The 21,288-nt window shown below is 37.5% G+C and overlaps 1 protein-coding gene and 1 long non-coding RNA gene across 51 annotated transcripts; both read left to right on the top strand.

The window, feature by feature from the left end:
* The first annotated feature begins 3,517 nt into the window (after window positions 1-3,517).
* On the top strand, window positions 3,518-21,062 carry LOC18427847 (yacP-like NYN domain protein). 50 transcript variants are annotated; one of them, XR_016043871.1, is made up of 13 exons: window positions 3,533-3,953; window positions 4,799-4,870; window positions 4,985-5,109; window positions 5,220-5,380; window positions 5,605-5,649; window positions 6,325-6,394; window positions 7,538-7,592; window positions 11,428-11,560; window positions 14,988-15,091; window positions 18,532-18,570; window positions 20,376-20,422; window positions 20,546-20,646; window positions 20,804-21,062. XR_016043871.1 is itself a non-coding variant. In XM_020663311.2 (11 exons), the coding sequence occupies exons 1-11, from the start codon at window positions 3,852-3,854 to the stop codon at window positions 20,907-20,909; spliced, it is 906 nt and encodes a 301-aa protein (XP_020518970.1). In that variant the 5' UTR covers window positions 3,533-3,851; the 3' UTR covers window positions 20,910-21,062. The 50 variants fall into 50 exon arrangements, 5 of the variants coding, with proteins under 5 accessions (XP_006836955.1, XP_088707464.1, XP_020518970.1 ...); XR_016043873.1 differs by having other exon boundaries at window positions 20,815-21,062; XR_016043870.1 differs by having other exon boundaries at window positions 14,988-15,071.
* LOC148779975 (uncharacterized) lies at window positions 7,885-8,921 on the top strand. Its single transcript, XR_016043906.1, has 2 exons — window positions 7,885-8,022; window positions 8,127-8,921. It is a non-coding gene; the product is annotated as an uncharacterized LOC148779975 (long non-coding RNA).
* Window positions 21,063-21,288: the final 226 nt, after the last annotated feature.

Here is a 21,288-nt window from a genome sequence, read left to right on the forward strand (position 1 = left end):
CATGTGACAAAATAATTCACTTAAATCACAATATTATAAAACATAATGTTTAAAATAAACATAATATAACTAAATAAAAAAAGACAACAATGCCCCCCACACATGGGAATGACATCAACATGACATCAACGCCCAAGGGGGTGTGGGGTGCCTCGCAGAATCCTTATGACCACTTGGGATCCACGTGGCATCCCCATGGCTTATCCTCAAACGTTATTTTGGCCAAATAATTTCAAAAAAATAATTTTTTGGTGTTTTAAAAATTTTGAAATTTTTTCTAAAAATCTAAAAAATTATCCAAATGATTTTTTCAATATTATTATACATTTTATCATCAATATAAAATATTTTCTCATTTATTTTAGGTTAATTTGAATCAAAGGTAAATTAAATCTTCAAACTTATAACACTAGACGAATTATTCCATTGGGCTATCCCAAATAACGTTCCAGAGGTGTCTCAAGTCGACCCAACGGACATATGCTCCACAGTCTATGACAAATATACATAATTGGTAACATCAATGTCAATGGGAACTTCCTGTCACTGATGGATTACTGGTGCACTCTTGTAGAATATGTTACTGCTCAAATACATGAGTCCTCCCAAAGCACATGTGCACTAACTCTTCTAAGTTAGATAATACTATAGAATAATGACTTCTCCATACAACTGTGGGTACACATGGCATGGAACAGTCTCGTGTCAGGATACGGGTTCATGTCTCATGAGCTGACCATTCTATATAGGGCGAATATTCCTTTAAATACTCGGATTTTATAATTCTCGATTAGCTTGTTCAAGCCCTGGTTTATCATATCAACTATGAGTCATTCTAATCAATATAGTTCTGGCTAAGAAGTAACCCTCACACATCCCGAAGAGTTCACACTCTCAAGACGCCTACTCTCAATGCCTCAAATACATCGTGCACCCAGATTCGGTATCTCTCTCTAGCTCCCATTGAGCGAAAGGTTATTGGCTTTAAGGACTTGAAAGGCCACATAGCCAACATGGTAGCGCAGTTATAACGAGTTTGCTAATCGTGATGGAGATTACTGGATTTGGTAATAGGCAAAATCACCAATACCGATATTTTCTTCAAAAGATTGAAGGTATTGTGGTAAAAATAAAATGAGCTTTATTTAGGAGTAATAAAGAAGCCCAAGGGATCTCCATAAAAGGAGGTGAAAGAAAACATAATATTCATCTTTTAAGGGTCACCCTATTTAAGGTTTATAAGAAGGGATATCCAATAAGGAAATTGGTCTCCAAGAGATAGAAACATGATCTCATAAAGAGAGGCGGTTTTCCTATAGGTGTTGTGGGTTAGTTACACTTCCACTTATAGAGAAAGAAAATCTTCGTTGCTCTCAAGATTCGAGTTTTTGGTAGAGATGTAGCTGTAGGAAAGATGAAGGTAATTGACAATGTTGTTTGGACAAGAAAACAAGTTTAGAATGAAAGATTGGTGAGGATTTTTATAAATATTTAGAGAGATGTAAATATCTTATAACCTAAAATTATAATTTTCATTGTAATAGGGGATTTCTACTTGGCGAGACAGTGCACATAGCTCTACAGGATAAAACACGTAAATCGTGCATCATTGTGGTGTCGTTTTGGTTTTGCTTTATTTATTACACTTGATTTATGTTTATAGTTATCTATTTCACATTTAGCCAACTATATACATGATGTTTTGTAAGATCCCGGTATTCGGGATTCCTAGTTCTAGAGTGAAGACTTATCGAGGACTCTACAATTATATATTTTCATCAAAGTAAATCTTTCCTTTAATCCCATGCGCCTCTTTTTTTTTTTTTAACACGTTTGATAGTTGGGTTTAACTAAAGCATTATTACTTGCACAATTTGTGTTTGGGACGACCCCTATGTGGATCGAGAAAACCATATGGAAACCAGAAATCCTTTGGGACAACTACCCAAAGCCCTAAAGAACACAAAGGTCACCTGATGGTGTCTGGGAGTCAACCTCAAGGGTAAGACAATAGATGAAGTAAGCAGTCCCGAATCAAGAATTATCTAGAAAAGTTGACTGCATTACAAATGCCGGCAGAGTCCCAATGGGGTCAATTTTGAATTACAATTATTGAGAGGGGATATCTTTTTCCCTTTCAATTTTGATTTATTCAGCTCAGTTCTCTATTTTTTTGAAAAAAATGGGTTGAATCTCGCTTTACCATTTTTTTCTTTTAAAATACAGTTGTCCTGTTCGATCGACCGTTCTCATTTTCTAAAGGCAAAATTTCATAGAACCCGTCGGGCAAAAAAAATAAAATAAACAACCACCACAAAAAAGAAGGTATGCATTTTCTTTTGTTAAAACATTCTATATCTAAAACAAAAGCTGTCCGGCATTGGATTTTCATTCAGCGTACATTTGGTTCGTGTGAGATTACTTCTTGGGAAGGATTTTCGCGTAGAGAGTAATTTTATGCTAACCGGTCAAAGACCAATTACTATGAAAATACTCCCATACCTGGTCACATGACAAAGTTTTGGAGTTCCTGGCCGAATTTAAGTTTATTTTTTAAGATAGTCAAACACTCCATTTGTAGGATCCATTTTTGTTTTAGATGCAGTTTGTATACGGCCATAGTCTTATGAAAAAAAGTAAGGTTTCACCTCAAAACCTCTTCCAAAAAACACTTAGGGTATAAAAAATCTCTATGTCGGCTCTAAAATCTATTTTACTGCCACTCATAAAATTTGTAGTTAAAAAAAATAGTACAGATCTGTGAACACTTAAACGTGGATAGTCCAGATAATGTGCAACAATATACATTATGTTTAGGGTTTAGAATCCTATATGTTTTGTGCAACTATAATGATCAATGTTGATATGGATTGATTTGAAAGTTTCCGATGCCGAAATTATAATTTACAGTAGGTTTTGAGGTGATCATTTATTCTTTCCCATGAAATCTAAGCCTTTATTTTAACATTTTCATGTCTCAACTGACACAAGGGAATACCTCATTTGACACAATATTTTAATAATAATAATAAAAGAAAAAGCTTGAAAGTCGATTGGGGGCATATGGTAAAGAAAACAATATTGTAGAAATAATCTATTATTAGTATTTTTGGATCGAAAAGTGTTTAAGTGTATTTCAAAACAACCACTTTGATTTTATTGTTTTTTTCTAAAATGCCTTGTAGAGAAAAAGAGGAAGATGTGGGTTTGAAGGGAGAGAGTTTGTTGAGGTGTATTTAATAGCAAACATTCGATATCTTTGAACCTTTCAAATTCGGATTCAACCAAAGGAGAAAAAGCGTGGTAAGCAACTCCAATAATAAAATAAGATGGTAGGGCTGTAATCATATTAAAATAAATAAAGTCTCACCTCATCGCTCATTAAAAATTGTAATTTAAGTGTTGAAAAATCTTGAAATGGAGCATCTCAACTTAAACATTAAAATTGTTTTACAAAATTAGGATTTCAAGTTTTTAAAATAATGTATATTACAAAATAATGTATCTTAAAAAATCCGCCAAATTTTATCGCCGGTGTTTGAGTGCCCAAAGTGCTTGCTTTCCGGATGCGGATTTTAGTTGCAGGGCCTAACTTGATCCATGATAGAATTATTGAATCTTGACCACAGGTCAGGTTTGACGTGGCGACGAGCGCTGCACCACACACACACCACCACCTCCTGTGGATCATGTCGATGTCGACAATGGATTTAAAGACAAAAACGGTAAACAGTAAGCACTAGTATTAGCTACCACTGCCTATACGCCAAGCATTGCATTGCCCATTTGGCGCGCGCCCGAGGGAAAATGAGGAGGGGCGGAGCTCTCTCTTTCTCCGTTTTGTATATGACATGCCAACCTTTACCCTCTTCTCTCTCTCCTCTCCTTCTTCTTCCACTTCCATCACAGTAGCAGCAGCACCAAGGAACAAGAAGCCCCACCACCCCTCAAAGGTACCTCATTCTTTTATTTTTTTTCACCATGTTGTGCCTAATTTTGTTACTGTAATTTGGCAGCTTGCAAATAGTTGGGGAGGGTTCTTGAATGATGCACTACTTTGGGTTTACCGCACAGTTTTGTTGACTTTTTTTTTGTTGGGTAGGTTGATTTAGTGTAGTTCATCTCATTTTAAGTGAAGATTCTGCAGCCTCTGGTGTCTCATATTACTGGAGTTCTCAGTAGCCCCTGCTTGTTGCACTATCTTTTGTATTTCCTTGTGAATGTTAATTTGAGACCTTGGTAGGAAAAGAACTCTAGGTGGCGTGTCCTAGCACCCGCCACTCTAAACGCGTTGGCCTAGAGGCCCTTCCTTTGTTGTCATATCTTTTGTTGATTCTGAGTTGCCATTGCTTGTTTGGAAATTGAGATTTTTCGGAACAGAAATGTCATTCAATGATGCTGAATTATCATTTTTGGAAATGCGAACTAGTCTGAGTTACTCCATGGATTTATCAAGAGAATTAGAAGTTTTTCTCTGCTCTGATGTCCTTGTTAGATAGAGAAGCACATGTTTCCCTAATGTTTCGTTTGTTTTTACAAATGTATAATGTGTCAAAATGTTAAGGTACTCCTTATACTGTCATTTATTTTATCCTTGGCTTCATGATATGAATTTGATAATTTATGGATAAACGATAGGGTTTAGCACTTTTGACTTTATGCCTGTAAACTAGTGAAATTACCATGCATATTCTAAGGAGAAATCCCGTGGGAAATCCTGGTAATATTAAGTTTTTATTTGTCCTGTGCTTCAGAAGAGATATTTAGTAAACTTACTGATGAAGCTCTGGATTTTCAGGATTCTGAACAGAGAGCCCCAAGGATAACATCAAATGTGAAACAAAACCTGCAGTTTTTAAGGATTTGGAAGGTAAATTATTAGTGGTTCTCTATATTGCATCTGGGCTTAGTTCATTCGTTGCTGTTTTTTTTTTTTTGGCATTTTCAATGCTTCGTTACCTTTGGTTTGGTAAATGTCCAATAGGAATTTCAGCGACAAAAGTCAAATACACCGAAACCTGCAACCAGTTATCGCAAAAAGAAAGTACAGAAAGAGGAGCTTCCGGATGACAAGGAGCTTTATCAAGACCCCACTACGGCACTATACTAGTAAGTTGTGTTTATCTTGAGTTACCTATAGCGAAGGATTTCTGATTCTTACCCTTTGGAGTCACTACCAAACAACATTAATACATCCTGGTGTTGGTTCTATTGTGCAGTACGAACCAGGGATTGGATACGGCTGTTCCCGTTCTGCTTGTTGATGGTTACAATGTATGTGGGTACTGGGCAAAGCTGAAGAAGCACTTTGCAGGAGGAAGACTTGATATCGCCCGCCAAAAGCTCATTGATGAATTAATAACATTCAGTTTGATGAAAGGTTATTTCTTACTCAACTGAAAAAAAGGCTCTATTCGTTCATGGTGTTACCCTTTTGGAGTTTGTCAATCAAAGCTGCAGTGCACTTGTGGTTCTTATCACAGCACTTCTTATTTCATTTCATCTTATCAATGAATCATCAATATAATCTATGACTTCCATGTAATTGTACACAAACTATTGACTGCTGCTTTTTGACCATCTCGTTCTCTCTTTCGTTGACAGTTCAAGCTTTCAAAAATCGCTTGCTTTTCTTAGTTCCCATAAAAGGTTGGTGCTTGTTCAAGTTTGGGACTCCAAAACCAGTTTACTGTAAAAAGTATATGAACTATCTCTGCATCCATGAATGATTGTCTGTCTTTCCACGTATCTAGCTATCAGCCTAACCTTTCTCTTTAAGTATTGGGGAATATGAAGTTATGAACCTGGATTCTGGATATAGAGAACAAAACCTAATGGTGTCTGAGGTCGTTAGAGAATTGAATTGACATGTCATCATCATCGTCAAAGCCTTTTCCCATCTAATTAGAGAGAATATTGCCTATCAAATTAGAGAGAAGGATAACTTGATGTATTGCTTTCATGGAATAGGCTTGTGCTTTTCCTTGGAAAAAAGTCTGCTCATCGAAACTTATAAAGAGACACATGTAGTCTCCAGTGTATGCTCTTGTCTCTGGTGTATGACTGCATGTGTCTTGTACAGCCAACCGAAATGTAAGTCATGAGCTAGATTTAGAATTTTTGCAGTATCAGTCGAAAATATATTTAGACGTGATATTTTCAATTTGTCCCTCTTCATTTTGTTGAGGGTGGGGCTTTCTTACAGTGTTTCTGCATAGATCATGAATCTTATTTATAGTGAGTTTTGATCAATAATATTGTTCTTTACCTGTAGCCTCTGTGTAGTGGCCTTATGCTATATTTGTGGTAAAAATCTTTTTATAGAGGTAAAAGTGGTGGTGGTCTTTGATGCCATGATGTCAAGCTTGCCGACCCACAAGGAAAACTTTGCAGGGTAAGATCATGGATATCTTATTGGATTTCTAGTTTCCTCTTCAACTTATAATAACAAATTATGTTTCACGTCAATCTTGATTAATTTGATTTTTCTTGTTGCTAACTATTCATAGTTCAATTTTGGCTAATATTTCTTAGTTCATCCAAGTGATTCATGGGACCTTTGGGAACCTTTTTATTTTTAATGATTAAAAAGACAACAAATAATGATTGACCTCTTTGTTTTAGTTTGAGGTGGTTTGTTGGAGATTGTTCCACGATTGTGTGTATGGAGCATCCTGTTCATAACATAAACAATTGGATGGACATGATCGATTCAGGTCCACTGCTCCCACTTCGGTGGGTATTCTACTTTATCTCGTCCATCTGATCTCTGATCAGATGTAAGGAGCCGCGGCTCACCTGATCGTTTCCCTATGTATGTCTGCTTGAGGGTTATTATTGTCATATGTATTGTCCCATAATGGGCTGCTATTTTTGTATTACCATGACATGGTAGAACTTATATTTGTATTTTGCACACTTCAAGTTCTTGTCCTTACTATCCCCGATGAAAGTTCATCTCTCATGCTCTTGTCTGATTTCTTCTCTTTGAATATATCCTTTTTGTTTTAGTTTAAGTAGCTATTTCTCTTTTTCTCTTCCAAAATTAGCAATATTCGTTGCACTTCTACCTTGTTTTGGATGAATAATTAATGTAACATGAATGAAGTGTTAGAGCCATAGATATGTCGTCATTCGTTTAATGTTCTTGTGGATAAATTTGCATCATATCGGGCTTGCCAGTGCTATCTTCCTATATATGTTCATCTTAGGACTTGCTTCACTATAATATGTAAGGGAAAGTACAGAATGAGACCATTTACCTTTAACACAAGGTGGTCACAATAATCTTGACCATTGAATGTGAAATTGGGTGGCTGCAATTATTCCATTGACCAAGCTCAAACTTCAAAGGAAATTTTCTCGAACTTTGTACGACATCCAAGCTATCAAATTTCACCTCAAATGGTTGTAAGGAATTGTGACCACCTTGTATTAAAGGTAAATGGTCTCATTGTATACAATCCCTATATGTAATCATTAGATTTATTTTATCAATAATACTTTCATGCTTAGTCTTATATCCTTTTTATTCCAGGATTGATGTGATTTTTACAGGTGATAGTTGTGCTGATGCATGGATTGAGAAAGAGGTAACCTAATGCTGATTTGTTGGATGATCCATGAGTCTCTCTGTTTTATGGCTTATTCGAATATCATATTATATGCTGATGACATACTATTTGACATATATCTAATCCCATTGCATTGGTCTTAATCATGAAAGTAGGCCAAATATCTTGTGGTTAGTAATGCTCACATCAATTTTAAGAATCTAAAGCAGTAATTGGTGTTCTCTTTATTGCAATAACCTTGCATTTTGGATTCATCCAATGAGATGAGTTATGAGCTATCTGCAAACTAATCTGAAAAGCATGGACTCAGCATAGGGTTTGGCCAAAGACCAGTCCCAAGCCAAGTTGATAGGGCAAGACTCCACGGGGTATCTTAAGTCCAGACAATGTCTTTTGGAAAACAAATAATACTGAACATTATGACTTCTGCTATCACTATTCATCTGGGGTGCGTAACTGTTCTTATGAGGATGTTGGTTGCTCTCAACACTTTCATGCATCACTATTGGTGAAATGCAATTTATATGTTGTGTCCTTCAACCATGTCCTCAGGGAGGCCAAGGAGAGCAGTAACTCATTGAGAGGAGAAAGGGAGATTAGTGTTGAGAGTCATCACTGACTCTCGCACATGCCGGAGAGGCCAGGCCAGCTGGAGTGGCAAAAGCCGCGCAAAAAGATTGGACGATGTTGGTCATCAGGATCAACTTGGAAAAATGGATTTTTTTGGGTATTTTGTTTTTTGTAAGATAAAATAAAAGTCCTAATTAAGATAGGCATGTAGTCGGTTAGGATAAAGCTTTGAGTCTCACAAGGTAAGTTTTAAGTCGATGGTCTACCAAGGTGATTAGGCTTTGTTAAAGTGGTAAAAGAAGACATATATGGTTGATGTTAATCTTGGGAAAAATGGTAAGGTTTAGGTATATGCTATTTATCCATTATGGTTACCAAGGTTTTAAAAATCGCTGATTCGGATCGGTTATCAGTAGGACCAATCTGGTTCTTGACAGATATCGGGAACCAGCCGTTCCCCCCCCCCTCGAATCGACTAGAGAGAACCGCCAGTCATGTCAGTGGTCCGGCTCGGTTCGGTTAATGAATCGGCTTGCCAGCCCAACATTTTTTAATACTTATTTTGGTAAAAGACGGGCTGGCATGCTGCTCCTCACCCCCTTTTATTGATGGCAGCATCCTGTGACCCTTTGCCATTGAGCGATGTGGGATTAATGTGTGTGTGTGTGTGTGTGTGTGTGTGAGAGAGAGAGAGAGAGAGAGAGAGAGAAAATTGGGTGAAAAAAATGTCGAGAGATTTGGTAATGCGGAAAAGAGGAATAGGTAATGTTAGAAAAAGGGAAAAATAAGTTTGACTATTAAGAACTTTTGATTTTTAAATGGGATTAAAATCAAACTTCATATGAAATCATTTAAAAACTATTTAAAATGAAATTTCTTACAGAAGCAAACTATTTGCATCCCTTTAATGTTTTTGATACCCTTTATTTTTGAAAAATATGAGGAAGCTTCTTACAAAATCAGTTTTAATTAAATTTCATGGGATTATATTTTTCATATATTTGAAAAAATTTGAATTGATTCAGATGGCACGAGAAATAATTTCAATGTCGAATTGGGTTTTTATTGACACATATTTTTTTATCCATTTAGATAATTGAGATAGAGAAGATGAATTGTTAACTGTGGAGTGAATTTAATGGACAACAAGCACTATGACATGACATAGGTTCTCAATATTTATATATTTTCATAAAATAATAAAAAAATTATGTAATATCATTAGTTTTTTGAAAAACTTAGAAACACTGAAATTTTTAAGAAATTCTAGTGTTTTTTTGAAAATTGTTTAATGCCAGATGTTGCTGATTCAGCCTATTCTCCGATCCGGGTCGTCGATCCACCGATCCATCGATCCGACACAATTTTTGGGGTGGCTGATCCAGGTCACTGATCCATCTTTTTAAAACTTGATAGTTACATGTAAGAAGGCAATTGACGTGTGTTAACATGAAGGAGTAATGTGAAAGTCCTTGGTAGAAGTCGTTAGCATGAGAGGTATTGGAGGCATTAGCTTGGGTCTTTTTGGTGAGAGCTTTAGCAGCATGAGTCCTAGGTGACCATAGGCATGAGGTATTAGTGAAGGGTAAACATGAAGCTAAGAGAGAGAACAAGATAGAGAAGGAGAGAGAAGCATTGTAGAGAGAGTCGAAAGCTTTTTTTAATTTTGTATTATTTTTATTAACGTATTGAAGTTTTCTCTCTCTAGATTTGGTGTGTGCATCATAGTTGCTGGAACCTTGCAGGAAACGCCACGGACCCGCTCCGAAACCTCGATTCCGCAGTTCCAGCTAGGAATCTTGGATGGAACGCAGTTCCCTATACTGTGATCCTCATTCCCAGCAGGTTCGAACTGCGGTTGTCAAATGTACGACACAATGGATATATTTTTTCTCTATTTGGCACTGATTCATATGTAATGATTCAGTTTTGTGCCCAATGGTACTGTGAACCCACACATCATTCCTGATCTCTTAAAACATACTATTGTGATTCCTTCCCCATGGAATCGCGCTTCCCTGTGACAAGGATCTCGCTCCCTTGATATAGGATCGTACTGTCGACGATCCCAACCACAAGGAGCTTCCAACAATCCACGGTTCCACGAACTCGAGCCCGCTCCTGCTTCCGGGAGCACACCCACAACTGACAACTATGGTGCGCATGTGTGCATGATCTCAGATGCGTCGTGATTTTATTTTTGTGTTTCTGATTGTGCACGGGGTGCTCGTTGTGAGCGTGAATTTTCTGCTAGCTACTCAACAGTTAAGAGTGAGTTGATATTTAAATGATGTACTATATGCATATGTTTCATATTTCTTGGTATCACTGTATAAGAGCTAAGCTGTTTGTCATGATCTAATTTTCTCCTTCATCTTAGGGTGTTTATCACAATTAAAATGTTCTTATTTACATTGAATGAAATGTCTCATAGCTTCCCAAATAGAAGTTTCCAAATAGAGAGGAAATTGTTGCTGAAACACTAGCCAAAGTTACTTTGTGTAATGAGGTATTTGATGATGAAACGAACAATTACCTAAGCGAGAAGGAACTTGCTAATTGAAGAGATGTGGATACAAACCCTTTTCCAGATGTTGTTATGGTGTTCTAGGCAACCTTTAAAAGATTGATATAGGGAAGAGGGGAAAGAAAATAAACAAACCAGAAAAACAAAATAGAAATTAAGGGTGAGAGAATATACCCTCTTTCAAGGTGTGTAAGGGAGTTGACCCCAACATCACAAGACTTGAAACAAAATTTTCTTCGATTCTCCTTTTTGGTGTCCAACACTTACGTATTTATAGAAGAAAACCCTAAAACCCTACTTGTTCCCTAAGAAACTAAAATCAATATTAAATCCTAACTCTTAATCGTTTAAAAGTTAAAATTTCAATTCTACTCCTTGAGTTTTTAAATAGGGAAAATTGTCCATGTTTATATAAGTCAACTTTGAAAACCTAATTTAGATAAGTCAATTTTAAATAAATGTCCATATTTATATAAATCAATTTTGAAAATGCCATCGTTTTTTCTAAACAAAAAATAGTTTAGAATAAGAAAAAAAAAATTATTTTTATTTTGAATTTATAATCAATTTAATAGCTTTTAGCTTTTTTTGATGTTATGATGCAACCTTGGATTGGACCAGAGGATTGACGAATAAAATTCTGTTTCACAAAATAACAATTATTTATTTACTATTTTAATTTAATCCTTTTTGTGATGCCTACCATTGTTATAACATATAAATTGTAGTGCATTTACACCCATATATTGTACACAGGTATCATGTCTAGATGACATTTTTTTGGGGTTCACATTTCGGCATTCGCAACTGTGTCATAAAGAGACAAACTTGTCCCTTTCTATGTAATATAGGCCCCTGGAGTCAATCTTGGAGCTTGGTTCATCCTTGGGTGAGTTTTGATGTCAGATAAGTGTTGCAACCACTTATTTATTTCTTTGGTCTCGTCAAAGTTCATCGATCTATTATTAAAGCTCGCTGATCTGGGTTCAAATATCCTCCATAGCTTGATTTGTGTTTTCTTGAATTTGTTAATTCACAACCTCCATAATTTGTGACAATTTATCATCGATCAAAAGAGCGGGCTTTGGCGGCCTTGTGATGGATGGATCTTATGAAGCTCTAATACAAACTAATGTAGGGAAGAGCGGAAAGGAAATAAAATAAAGAGTGAGAGAATACACCCTATCTTAAGGTGTGCAAGGGAGTTCACCCAAAAAAGATCTTTTCACAAGATCCAAAACTTACATATGTATAGAAGAAAACCCTAAAACCTAACTTACTCCTTAATAAACCCTAATCAATATTAAATCCTAACCCTTCATCTTTTAAAAATCAAACATTTAAAGGTCTACTCCTCAATTGTTTGTTACAAATGAAAGACAACCACCGATGTTGATATAGATATATTCATTTTAATGCAACCCTCTGATGATGAACAGCCCCTCAAACTCAATATTTGTATTCTCGACATTCTTTAAGTAGCTAGTAGGCCAGAATATTCTACAACCCTGTGATAATGAACAGCTCCCCCTAGCATGAGAAAATTTCACTAACTCCCACCTTAAACCAATGACACATGATTCATGTAACGGGAGTCCTTGATTTCTCATAAAATCTAAAGTTCATCCAGTAGGAGTGAGTCACCAGAGTGTTTAAAATGTGCAGAAAATCAATGGGGCAGCTAAATTAATACTCTTATGAGGTTGAGGAACGTGTCTAACTCAAGAACTATAGTTGCTTCTATACTTAATTATCACAAGCACCACTTCTCAAATAGGGTATGGGGAGTTTCTGGCATAGAAACCTCATGGGAGGAATGACTATCAACACCCCTTATGCAAATGTGAAACTAAACCCAACTGAAATGAACTATAAACCAAGGTTATGTGAATGCTTGGACTGGATATTCTGGAATGTGAATACCTTTGTCAAATCCTGGAGAGTCCTTCAAACTTGTAGTTGTGCGCAGATTTTGAGTTTCTTTGTCATTGCTGGTGATTGCATCACAATGCTTGAAGATTCCATATAGTTGGTCTTTGGAACAAGTGTAAGGATGCATACATTATGTGGATATGTATATCATGTCCTTGAGGTTATCTTTTCTTGTGGGTGATAGTAGGAGGAGGAAACTCTTTTTTATTCCCTAAAAGGCCCAATTTATGCGCACACTTGATTTGTTTGAAACTATTGAGCAACAGGTGTGGATTTCAAAATTTTCAGAAACTATGCTTTTAAGAACTTCTAAGATTTTAAGGATTTCTATCCCCAAATAAAACTTCTGCACAGCATAAGACGCCTAAAATAGAATGGTGATTGATTGGAGCTTGCATTTGAAGGGATTCTATCTTACAGTAGCTGGGATTCGGTTGTGTAAATAATGGTTTTGAATTCCAGAGCATATTATGGGGATTTAGGATGCTTAATGGGAAGAAGGCTTGCATATTCCCATGTATTTTTGGAATTCACTATGGTGGTGTCATTGTTCATGTCCAGAGTAAAGATTGGTAGATGGGTCTACCTGACTTGTGTGATGGTGTACTGGTGCTCTTTGATGGTTAGGAAAACCTCATTTTTTAAGATTCACTTGATAGGTTGGGTTCCAACCTTGATGTGTATGGTGTTATGAGAAAACTCTTGAAGTCCTGAACCTCATAAGGGGATATCTTGGCTAGTTTACGCTGACATACAGGTTTAATTGAGAAAAATAAGCCTTTTGAAAAACTGAAGGTTTGAAAAAGACACATTTTGACCATATTAGCCTATCAAATCGGGATTTGCACTCATATTCGTCATCATCATTACCATTTGAGTGTTATCCAAACTATTTGGGGTTGGCTGCATGAGTTGTGTTCTGCCTTTTGTGCTTTATCAAGAGTCATAGCCTCAGTTAGATCTTTAGAATTCATGAAAAGACGTGGCAATGTTTACTCTGGCTAACTTATCTATCGCAACCCTCCAGTATCTAGGCTTGGGACTGGCAAGACCGGCTTGGGACTGGCCATGGCAAAGTTGGGATTTGCACTCACATTATTGGATATAAATATATCCATTTATAGTGCAAGCTCGTTGACAATAGGTATACATTAGGGGGTCAACGTTGAGCCTATACCTCTTTTATCTTAGTTATGGACGATTTAACTAGGCACCTACAATTGAGGTAACATGGTATATGTTTTTTGTGGACAACATAGGTTTGATTGATGAGACCCATATCGACGTTAACACAAAGTTAAAACTTTGGAGGGATGCTCTAGAATCTAAATATTTTAAAATTAGCCGAACTAAGACAAAGAGAAATACCAAAAAGAGCGCACTTTCGATATCTTGGATTGATAATCCAGAAAAATGGAGAGATTGAGGAAGATGTGAGCTGAGTGGGCAAAGTGAGTTGTACAACCAAAGTTTTATATGACCTCGCATACCAATGAAGCTGGAGGGCAAGTTCTATAAGACAACTATGAGACTAACTTTGCTTTATGGGGCAGAATGTTGGGCGGCCAAGAAATAACATACCTATAGGATGAGTGTAGCTAAATTGCGGATGTTGAGATGGATGAGTGGCAAGACAAAAATGGATAGAATTAGAAATAAATATATTTTGAAGAATTTAGGTGTAGCTCCAATAGGCGATAAGATAGGAGAAAGTAGACTTAGGTGGGTTGGCTATATGCAGCGGAGACCCATTACAACACTTGGTAGGAGGTGCGAGTTAGTTCAAGTGAAAGGCTCAAAAAGGACAAGGGGTAGGCCCAAAATGACATAGTTGGGAGTGGTGAGAAAAGATATGGGGACTTACGGCCTCATTGAGGGTATGACCCTTGATACAACAGAATGACAGACTAGGATTTATGTAGCCAACCCAAATAGTTGGGAAAAGGCTCTGATGATGATGATGATTTATAATGCAAGCTTGTTGATTGAGGTTCACAACAAGTTTGTCTTAGTATAAATATCATACTTTGCAGAGCAACCTACATTTTTAAGGTGATTATACATTTGTGAGTTGCACATATCACATCAAACGCATATGTAGATAAAGGACAGATTCTCAGATCATATGTTGGTCCCCCTTCCCACCTCTGAAATATTGAATGTTACAGGACTGTAGACATAAAAGTGTAAATTATTTTCCTCATAACGTGGCTTGTACATCTCTTTAATTGGAATTTCTGCTATTAAATCATAATCAATCATTTAAAAGATCCGCTTTTTGCTTACATGCATAATGCTGATGTCTTATAGTGCTTTCATGTCTTTCGGTGACCTAGTTTGCAGATACCTGGATTGCTTCATGCTCATATATTTATATTTTACAGGTAGTAGCTTTGAAGGAGGATGGCTGCCCCAAAGTTTGGGTTGTGACGTCGGATCACTGTCAACAGCATGCAGCATATGGAGCTGTATGTCCTCTCTAGGGCATGTTCGTCTGTTATAAACTTCTTCATAATGTCTTGCTTCCAAAACTTTTTATTTGTTAAAATTATCGAAATTGTGTATATGAAGATAATTGTTATTATATTCTCTCAGAAGTAAAAAAGATAATTATTATCAAATGGATTTTATACATGTTATGGAATTCCCACTAAGTTGTTTGTGCATAGTGGAGTTCTGCTTTGTGCTAGATTTTCCTTAATCTTCAAATGCAAGTAATGGTCTAGTTTTTGGGTCAATGATTTGTCATCTTGCTCTGTTGATGGTTGCACTGCCATGATAGTGCTTGATCAGGGAGGCTTCTGTCATCAGATCATAATCTTCCTTTTGTTCTATGATCTAGAGGGTCCCATTTGTTGGTGGAGTTAAATGATCATTCGATACCCTTGCTCTTGCTATTGTAGAGTAACTTATCTTGTGGCATGGCTTGAACCCACCCACAAATCACAGGTGCTTGCACCTTGTTCATCATATTCAGAATTCTGTTCATAAGGGTGATTGAGATTGAAATTGAAATTCCCAGACACTGATATTTTCTTGTCAATGTGTCCCTTCTTTCTGACCCAAATCCCTTTGCCTTTTGCCACGTGACTTCTGGATGTCCAGTCATCTGTCGGCTCAGCTCTTCTCCAAGCAGTGATTCTCTTCTGCATTCTAGCTTTCTTTCTCCTAAGGTCCTTTGCTGATTTTCCTCCTCCCTCGATTTGAACGACTTCCAATTACTGTTCAGCCTCCATCCATCTCCATCATTCATTTATAAAAAATATCTCTCCTATAGGATGCACCACAGTGAACGCATTACTGAGTCTCCGCAGAGGCCTCCATCAGGGCTTGATCTTCTTCTGAAATGGACAACCAGAATCCCATGTTGTTTGCAATTATAGTTCCTTCTTTTGGAATGGCAGTATTGTCTTTAAGATCCACTTGAAACATCCCTGTATCTAGGTTCTCACCTGCAGTTGTTTTTCAATCTATCTTCGCCATATTCCCACATGCCTTTGCCAGTTTGCACAGACCTCATAGGTCCACACATTAAAGGGGCCTGCAGAGATCTTAAGCCCACTCTTTTCAGAGGAACAAAGGAAGCACAGCTTTTGGCACACCATCGAGACAATAAGAGCCAAGAACCCCAAATCTTCATCGCCCCCACCTCAGAGTTCTAGAGGCTTCCATTTCTGAACTCAGATAATCAACAACTCCTTGTTTGCTGGCTCTGCACATAACAGGCGCTGAAGTTCTCCAGACCCTAAATGTTCACATAATTCGCCTACTTCAGTTGCTCTAAGGAGTTCACTGGTCTTTTAGGTCATTTCATTGCTTACTCTAATGGTAATGGACACTTATCTCACCTCAGTAGTGCAACCTTCGTGTTCTCGAGGCCAAAGTAGTTTCCTTGGAGTTCTTGAGACTGAGAGATTGGACAGATTCGTAATGGTATTTTCTGTATTCAGGTGGAGGTGGGTGGAAATGTTGATCTTCAGATAGTGATGGGGGAAAGTAATGATGTTGCTGTTGGGGTTTGCCTTTAAAACCCATGAGAGCATGTAAATATAGTAAAAATTAGGCGGTCTATGGCCTGGGTCATGTCCAAAACCCTTTTCCCTTGGGCATAGGCATTACTGTTGAGGGTTTCCTATAGGGTCATTCCTTGTTAAAGTCGGCGATATACCCAACGGTGGTTTGTAGGCCATGAGAGCTTCATGGTCTCCTGTATACAGTTGCAGGTTTGTAAAAAGGACGGCCAAACCCCAGCGCATGACTGTTGGATTGGTTTGAGAAGGCAGTTGTGGATCTTGGTTCTAGCATGGGTGGAGTCCCATGACAGTCACTTTCTTGACCCATTGGTACCAATCCACTTCTAGATGTATATTTGAATGTTTTAAATTTTTTTAAGAACTTTAGAAATATTATTATCAAATTCGTTTATGTTCCTATGATTTTTGGATATTTTTATAGATTATTTTAAAAAAAAAAAAAAACCTAAAAGGGTATTTTTGTAATTTTCTGAAAATTGAAAGTGGTTTTATGGAATGGGACCCATATGGGAGGAAGGGGGGGGGGGGGGGTGGCACGCCAAGGGCCCAACCCCCACAGACATGAGGGACCCATGTGGGTGTGGGATGTGGGGCCCAAAAGGCCTCACATCCTACTTATCCCAGTAAGTTGGGAGATATGTTGGGGAATCCTTTCGGATTTGGAAAATATTTTATTGTTTGAGAAAATATTGCAAAAATCTTTGGAAGAGGTCATGTTAAAATATTTTGTGTTTTAGTAAATATTCTTATAACTTTGAAAATGGACCTAGAGTCTTTGACTTTGAATTACTACAATATCTTTGTGAGAGAAAAAATTCTGGCCAAAATAGAAGATGATATTTGATTGGTCTGATCCTAGATGGACTCGAAGTGGAAATGGATCAAAGATTCAGGGATAAGGTTCCTATATTCCTTCCTAAATCATGATGATTGATTTCGGGGATGGATGGCTTTGATTTGTTTCTTTCTCACCTCATAGATTATCAGGAAATCTTTTGGTCAAAACTAAATCCTAATCTAGGTGGAATACCCTAGGGCCATTACGGCTTATATAAGAGTGGTCTTGCCCAATGCTCTTCACCTGTTTTCTTAGACCTCTCTCTCTCTACCCTTTTCTCTCTCGCTCTCCTCCACACCATATTCCTTCTCTCTTTCTCTCTCTCTTTCTAGGTGGCACCCCCCTCCTCCCCCTATAGAGACCTAGGGGTGGCACTCACTACCTAAGATATAGAGGGGGGGCACGCTCAGTCCCAATGTTGGTTGTGGGAGGTGCTACATAGTGGCATGCCCAAAGGTTGTAAAAGGGTCTAAAGAACCCTACTTGTAGTAGCCCATGCTCTCAACCGCATAGCTTTGTGATGGGCATTCTAGAGGTGCTTCCCAATTTTAGAGGATTCAACAGGGCCTAAGGATCAAGTGCGCCATTGGTTTCATAATCGGGTGTGGAGTGTGCTAAATCCTAAAGGGCTGACCTAGGCAAAGGTTTAGTAAGTCCTCCCAGTTTTATTGATTTTATTTTTCAGTTCTTGATTCATATTTGTGCAGAAGTCCAAATTCTATAAGGAATCCCATTTGGATTTAGATTCCCACTTGGACTATGACTCCCACTTAGAATAAGAATTCCTAATTGTATTTGAATTCCCCTTGAAAATAAAGAAGCTCCTGCACAAAAAAGATTCAAGCCTCATTTTGTACGCATCCTTCATTGCATTCTGTTAGACCTATGTTTTAATATTTGATGGAGTTGTCCTTTTATCTAATGTCCATATGGGTGCACCATCGTTTACATGCTAGTGATGCTCTTACAATATCTATAGAATTACCTTCTGTCATAATGTTTACTATTTGGACATCGCTTGGTGAAATCTATATATTGACTTGTAGCTTCCTTCAGGGAGCTTTTGTGTGGAGTTGCAAGGCATTGATTTCAGAGGTGAGGCTTATTCCGTATCTCTTATTTTGTTGTACAGTGGCTTGATCTCCAAACTGGGAATTTGTTTTCCATTCAGCTTTATTCTTTCTCTGGATTGAAGTTTTTGGAATTTATTCTTGTTTTTAAGGTTGCAATACTATGTAGGAGTCATATACGTCATGCTATATTTGGAACTATTCTGGTTTAATGCATATGATTATGATGGTTGCCCGGAATCTAAAATGCTGGTGTTCTTGGTCAATCAGATATATAACTGTTCAAGGTGAAGTTACCTTGGTTTTATTGGGAGGAAAATAGGGGCAGGTTAGTTGAAGTTGATGCTTAGATCATTGACAGCTTTGTCTCTCACTAGTGGAGATGCAAAGTGTGTAACTTAAGAAAAATTTTCAAATACAAACCAAAAGAAAAATTGCAAAGAAAGAGTTACTCTTTGAAGCAAATTATGCACACAAATCTGATCGTCCATGGTCTCACAACACTTCAATGTGTTCCATTCGTGTACATGCAATTCTAAAGATTTTGCATCTCAGGTCCTGTTGGTTGGCAACTTATTATACATCCATGCTGTTTCGAGTAATCTTTCTTGAGGAGATGGAAGGTAATAGCATGGAGTGAAGGGATGCTAGCTAATGGCAGATAAATATTGTTATGCTACTTCAAATATGTAAACCCAGTGTACAGCGGGGCTTAGCCAAAATAGAGTCTATAGACGAGGGTATGGGGGAAGTCTACGCATACTCATGGGGGGAATCTATTACTCGAATGCAGAATGAAGTTAGCAATTATGTGAAAACACCTTATTTTTTTCTAATTTTGTTTACATTTCCTATAGAGATTTTTCTCATCAAGGGGGTCTTGAATGCAGTAATGTGGGATAAACTATGTTTTCTTTTTTTGGTGGATTGGGATAAACTATGTTACAAGGACACCGATACGAGAATGTGTCTGACTTGGATATGAAGAATACGATTCACCTATGTATATTTTGCCGAGTCCAGCATGACACATCCATACAACACTTAAATGTCTATGTATATTTAAGGTAAAATAAATTGACCCATTGCTTCCATATGTGATGTATCCAGGGGGTGCATAAATGACCAATGTTGCTTAAGATGTTATTATATCTATTTGAGTAACAATAAGCTTATGGACAAATCTCTGCTTCCTATGAGCTGGATAGGCCCTGTATCTGGCTGTAGACTAGAATTGATTTCAGTAGGCCATTCGATGGGTCTAGTGGCATTCTTCCCGGTTTCTTTTGAGTGATCTAGGGTGCATTTCCTTTGCTGAATTTGACTACCTGTATTCGAAGGAAGTGACCTAGCAGTGTGCTTAGGTCTCATGTTTGGATAAGGGCAAACTGTTCTACTTAGGATAAGGGCAAACTGCTCTACTTAGGATAAGGGCAAATGGAGTTGTATAGGAATGCCCTTATCCCTAATAACTGGTGGTTTATATATAAGGTGGCTCAATATACTGTAGCTTCTGGGCTTCGCACCAAACACCCAGTATGTGTGTGTGTGTGTGTGTGTATATATATATATATATATATATATATATATATATATGAGAGAGAGAGAGAGAGAGAGAGAGAGAGAGAGAGGGGCGGAGGGAGAGAGAGGGGAGGGGGGGGGGAGGGAGGGGGAGGGAGGGAGGGCATTGTTTTCTGGTGTTTTATGAAATTTTATGCCACTTCTTGTTTTCTCTAATGCTTTGGACTGACAACTATTTTCCTAGATATTTTTACACGTGACTTTGATTAGGTTTCTTTTTCAAATTCTTATGTCTTGCCTATCTTGTAGATAAAGGCTTCCCAAAAGGACTTTGAACAGCTACTTCAGGAACAAAGGTTTGATCAAGTTTTATACTAAAAAGATGCACTTTGTAGTGTTTTCCTTATTTGATGCTATACACACTCTAGAATAGTGGTTAGATATGAAAGTTTTTTTTCTGATGGGATCATCTTTGGCAGGTGAAAACTCGCTTAAAAAGAAAACTCTCGCTTTGTGGCACTGCTTGTTAAGATTATTGTGGTCCTCTAATTGTGTAGGCCTGTTCTCTTAAATCCTACTGGTAAGCCTGAAAATTACAACTACATACCACCCAATATAGATTGTCCTCTCATGAGTTTGTATCTACATTACATTTACAAGTTAGAAGACTACTGCTCCCTTTTTGTGTTCAGCCTGTAAAGCTCTGTGTGTTTTGTACTAATGTGTTTTCTGGACAGCTCAACCTCAGTTCAGGGGAAACTGCTGCAGCACAATCTAGATCCTGAAGTTGTTTCTGCTCTCAAGGGTCTTAAGAAGCAGCTTGTTGAAAAGGAATCAAAGTAGTCTGTGGTTTCTCTATGTTGGTTGTGGCCCTCAATTGCAAAAGAAATTTATCTCATGAATTAATTGTGCATTTATTTGTCATAAGGATATTTACATTTCACATGGAAGAGTTGTTTTCATTTAAATCATAGGGAAGAAAATGGATTTCATGAAGCTTGGTGATTGTGGGAGAGAGATGAAGGTCCTTGGTTTTTTCTTGCTCCACTTCTCTTATTTTGGCCCAAACACTCTTTCTGAAATTATGAGGCCCCACTTAGTGGTCCTTTCTTTTTGATTATTGGCTGTGTAGTTTCCTCTTTAGCTTCTTTGTACGGTTGCATGTTCTGCATTTTTTTGAAGCTAGTGTGCAATTGTTGCGGGTCTTCTATGCAGCAGCCTC

Source organism: Amborella trichopoda, chromosome 11 (assembly GCF_054954075.1).
Source record: "Amborella trichopoda isolate Santa Cruz 75 chromosome 11, AtrichopodaSantaCruz75HAP2 v2.0, whole genome shotgun sequence".
NCBI classification, from domain to species: domain Eukaryota; kingdom Viridiplantae; phylum Streptophyta; class Magnoliopsida; order Amborellales; family Amborellaceae; genus Amborella; species Amborella trichopoda.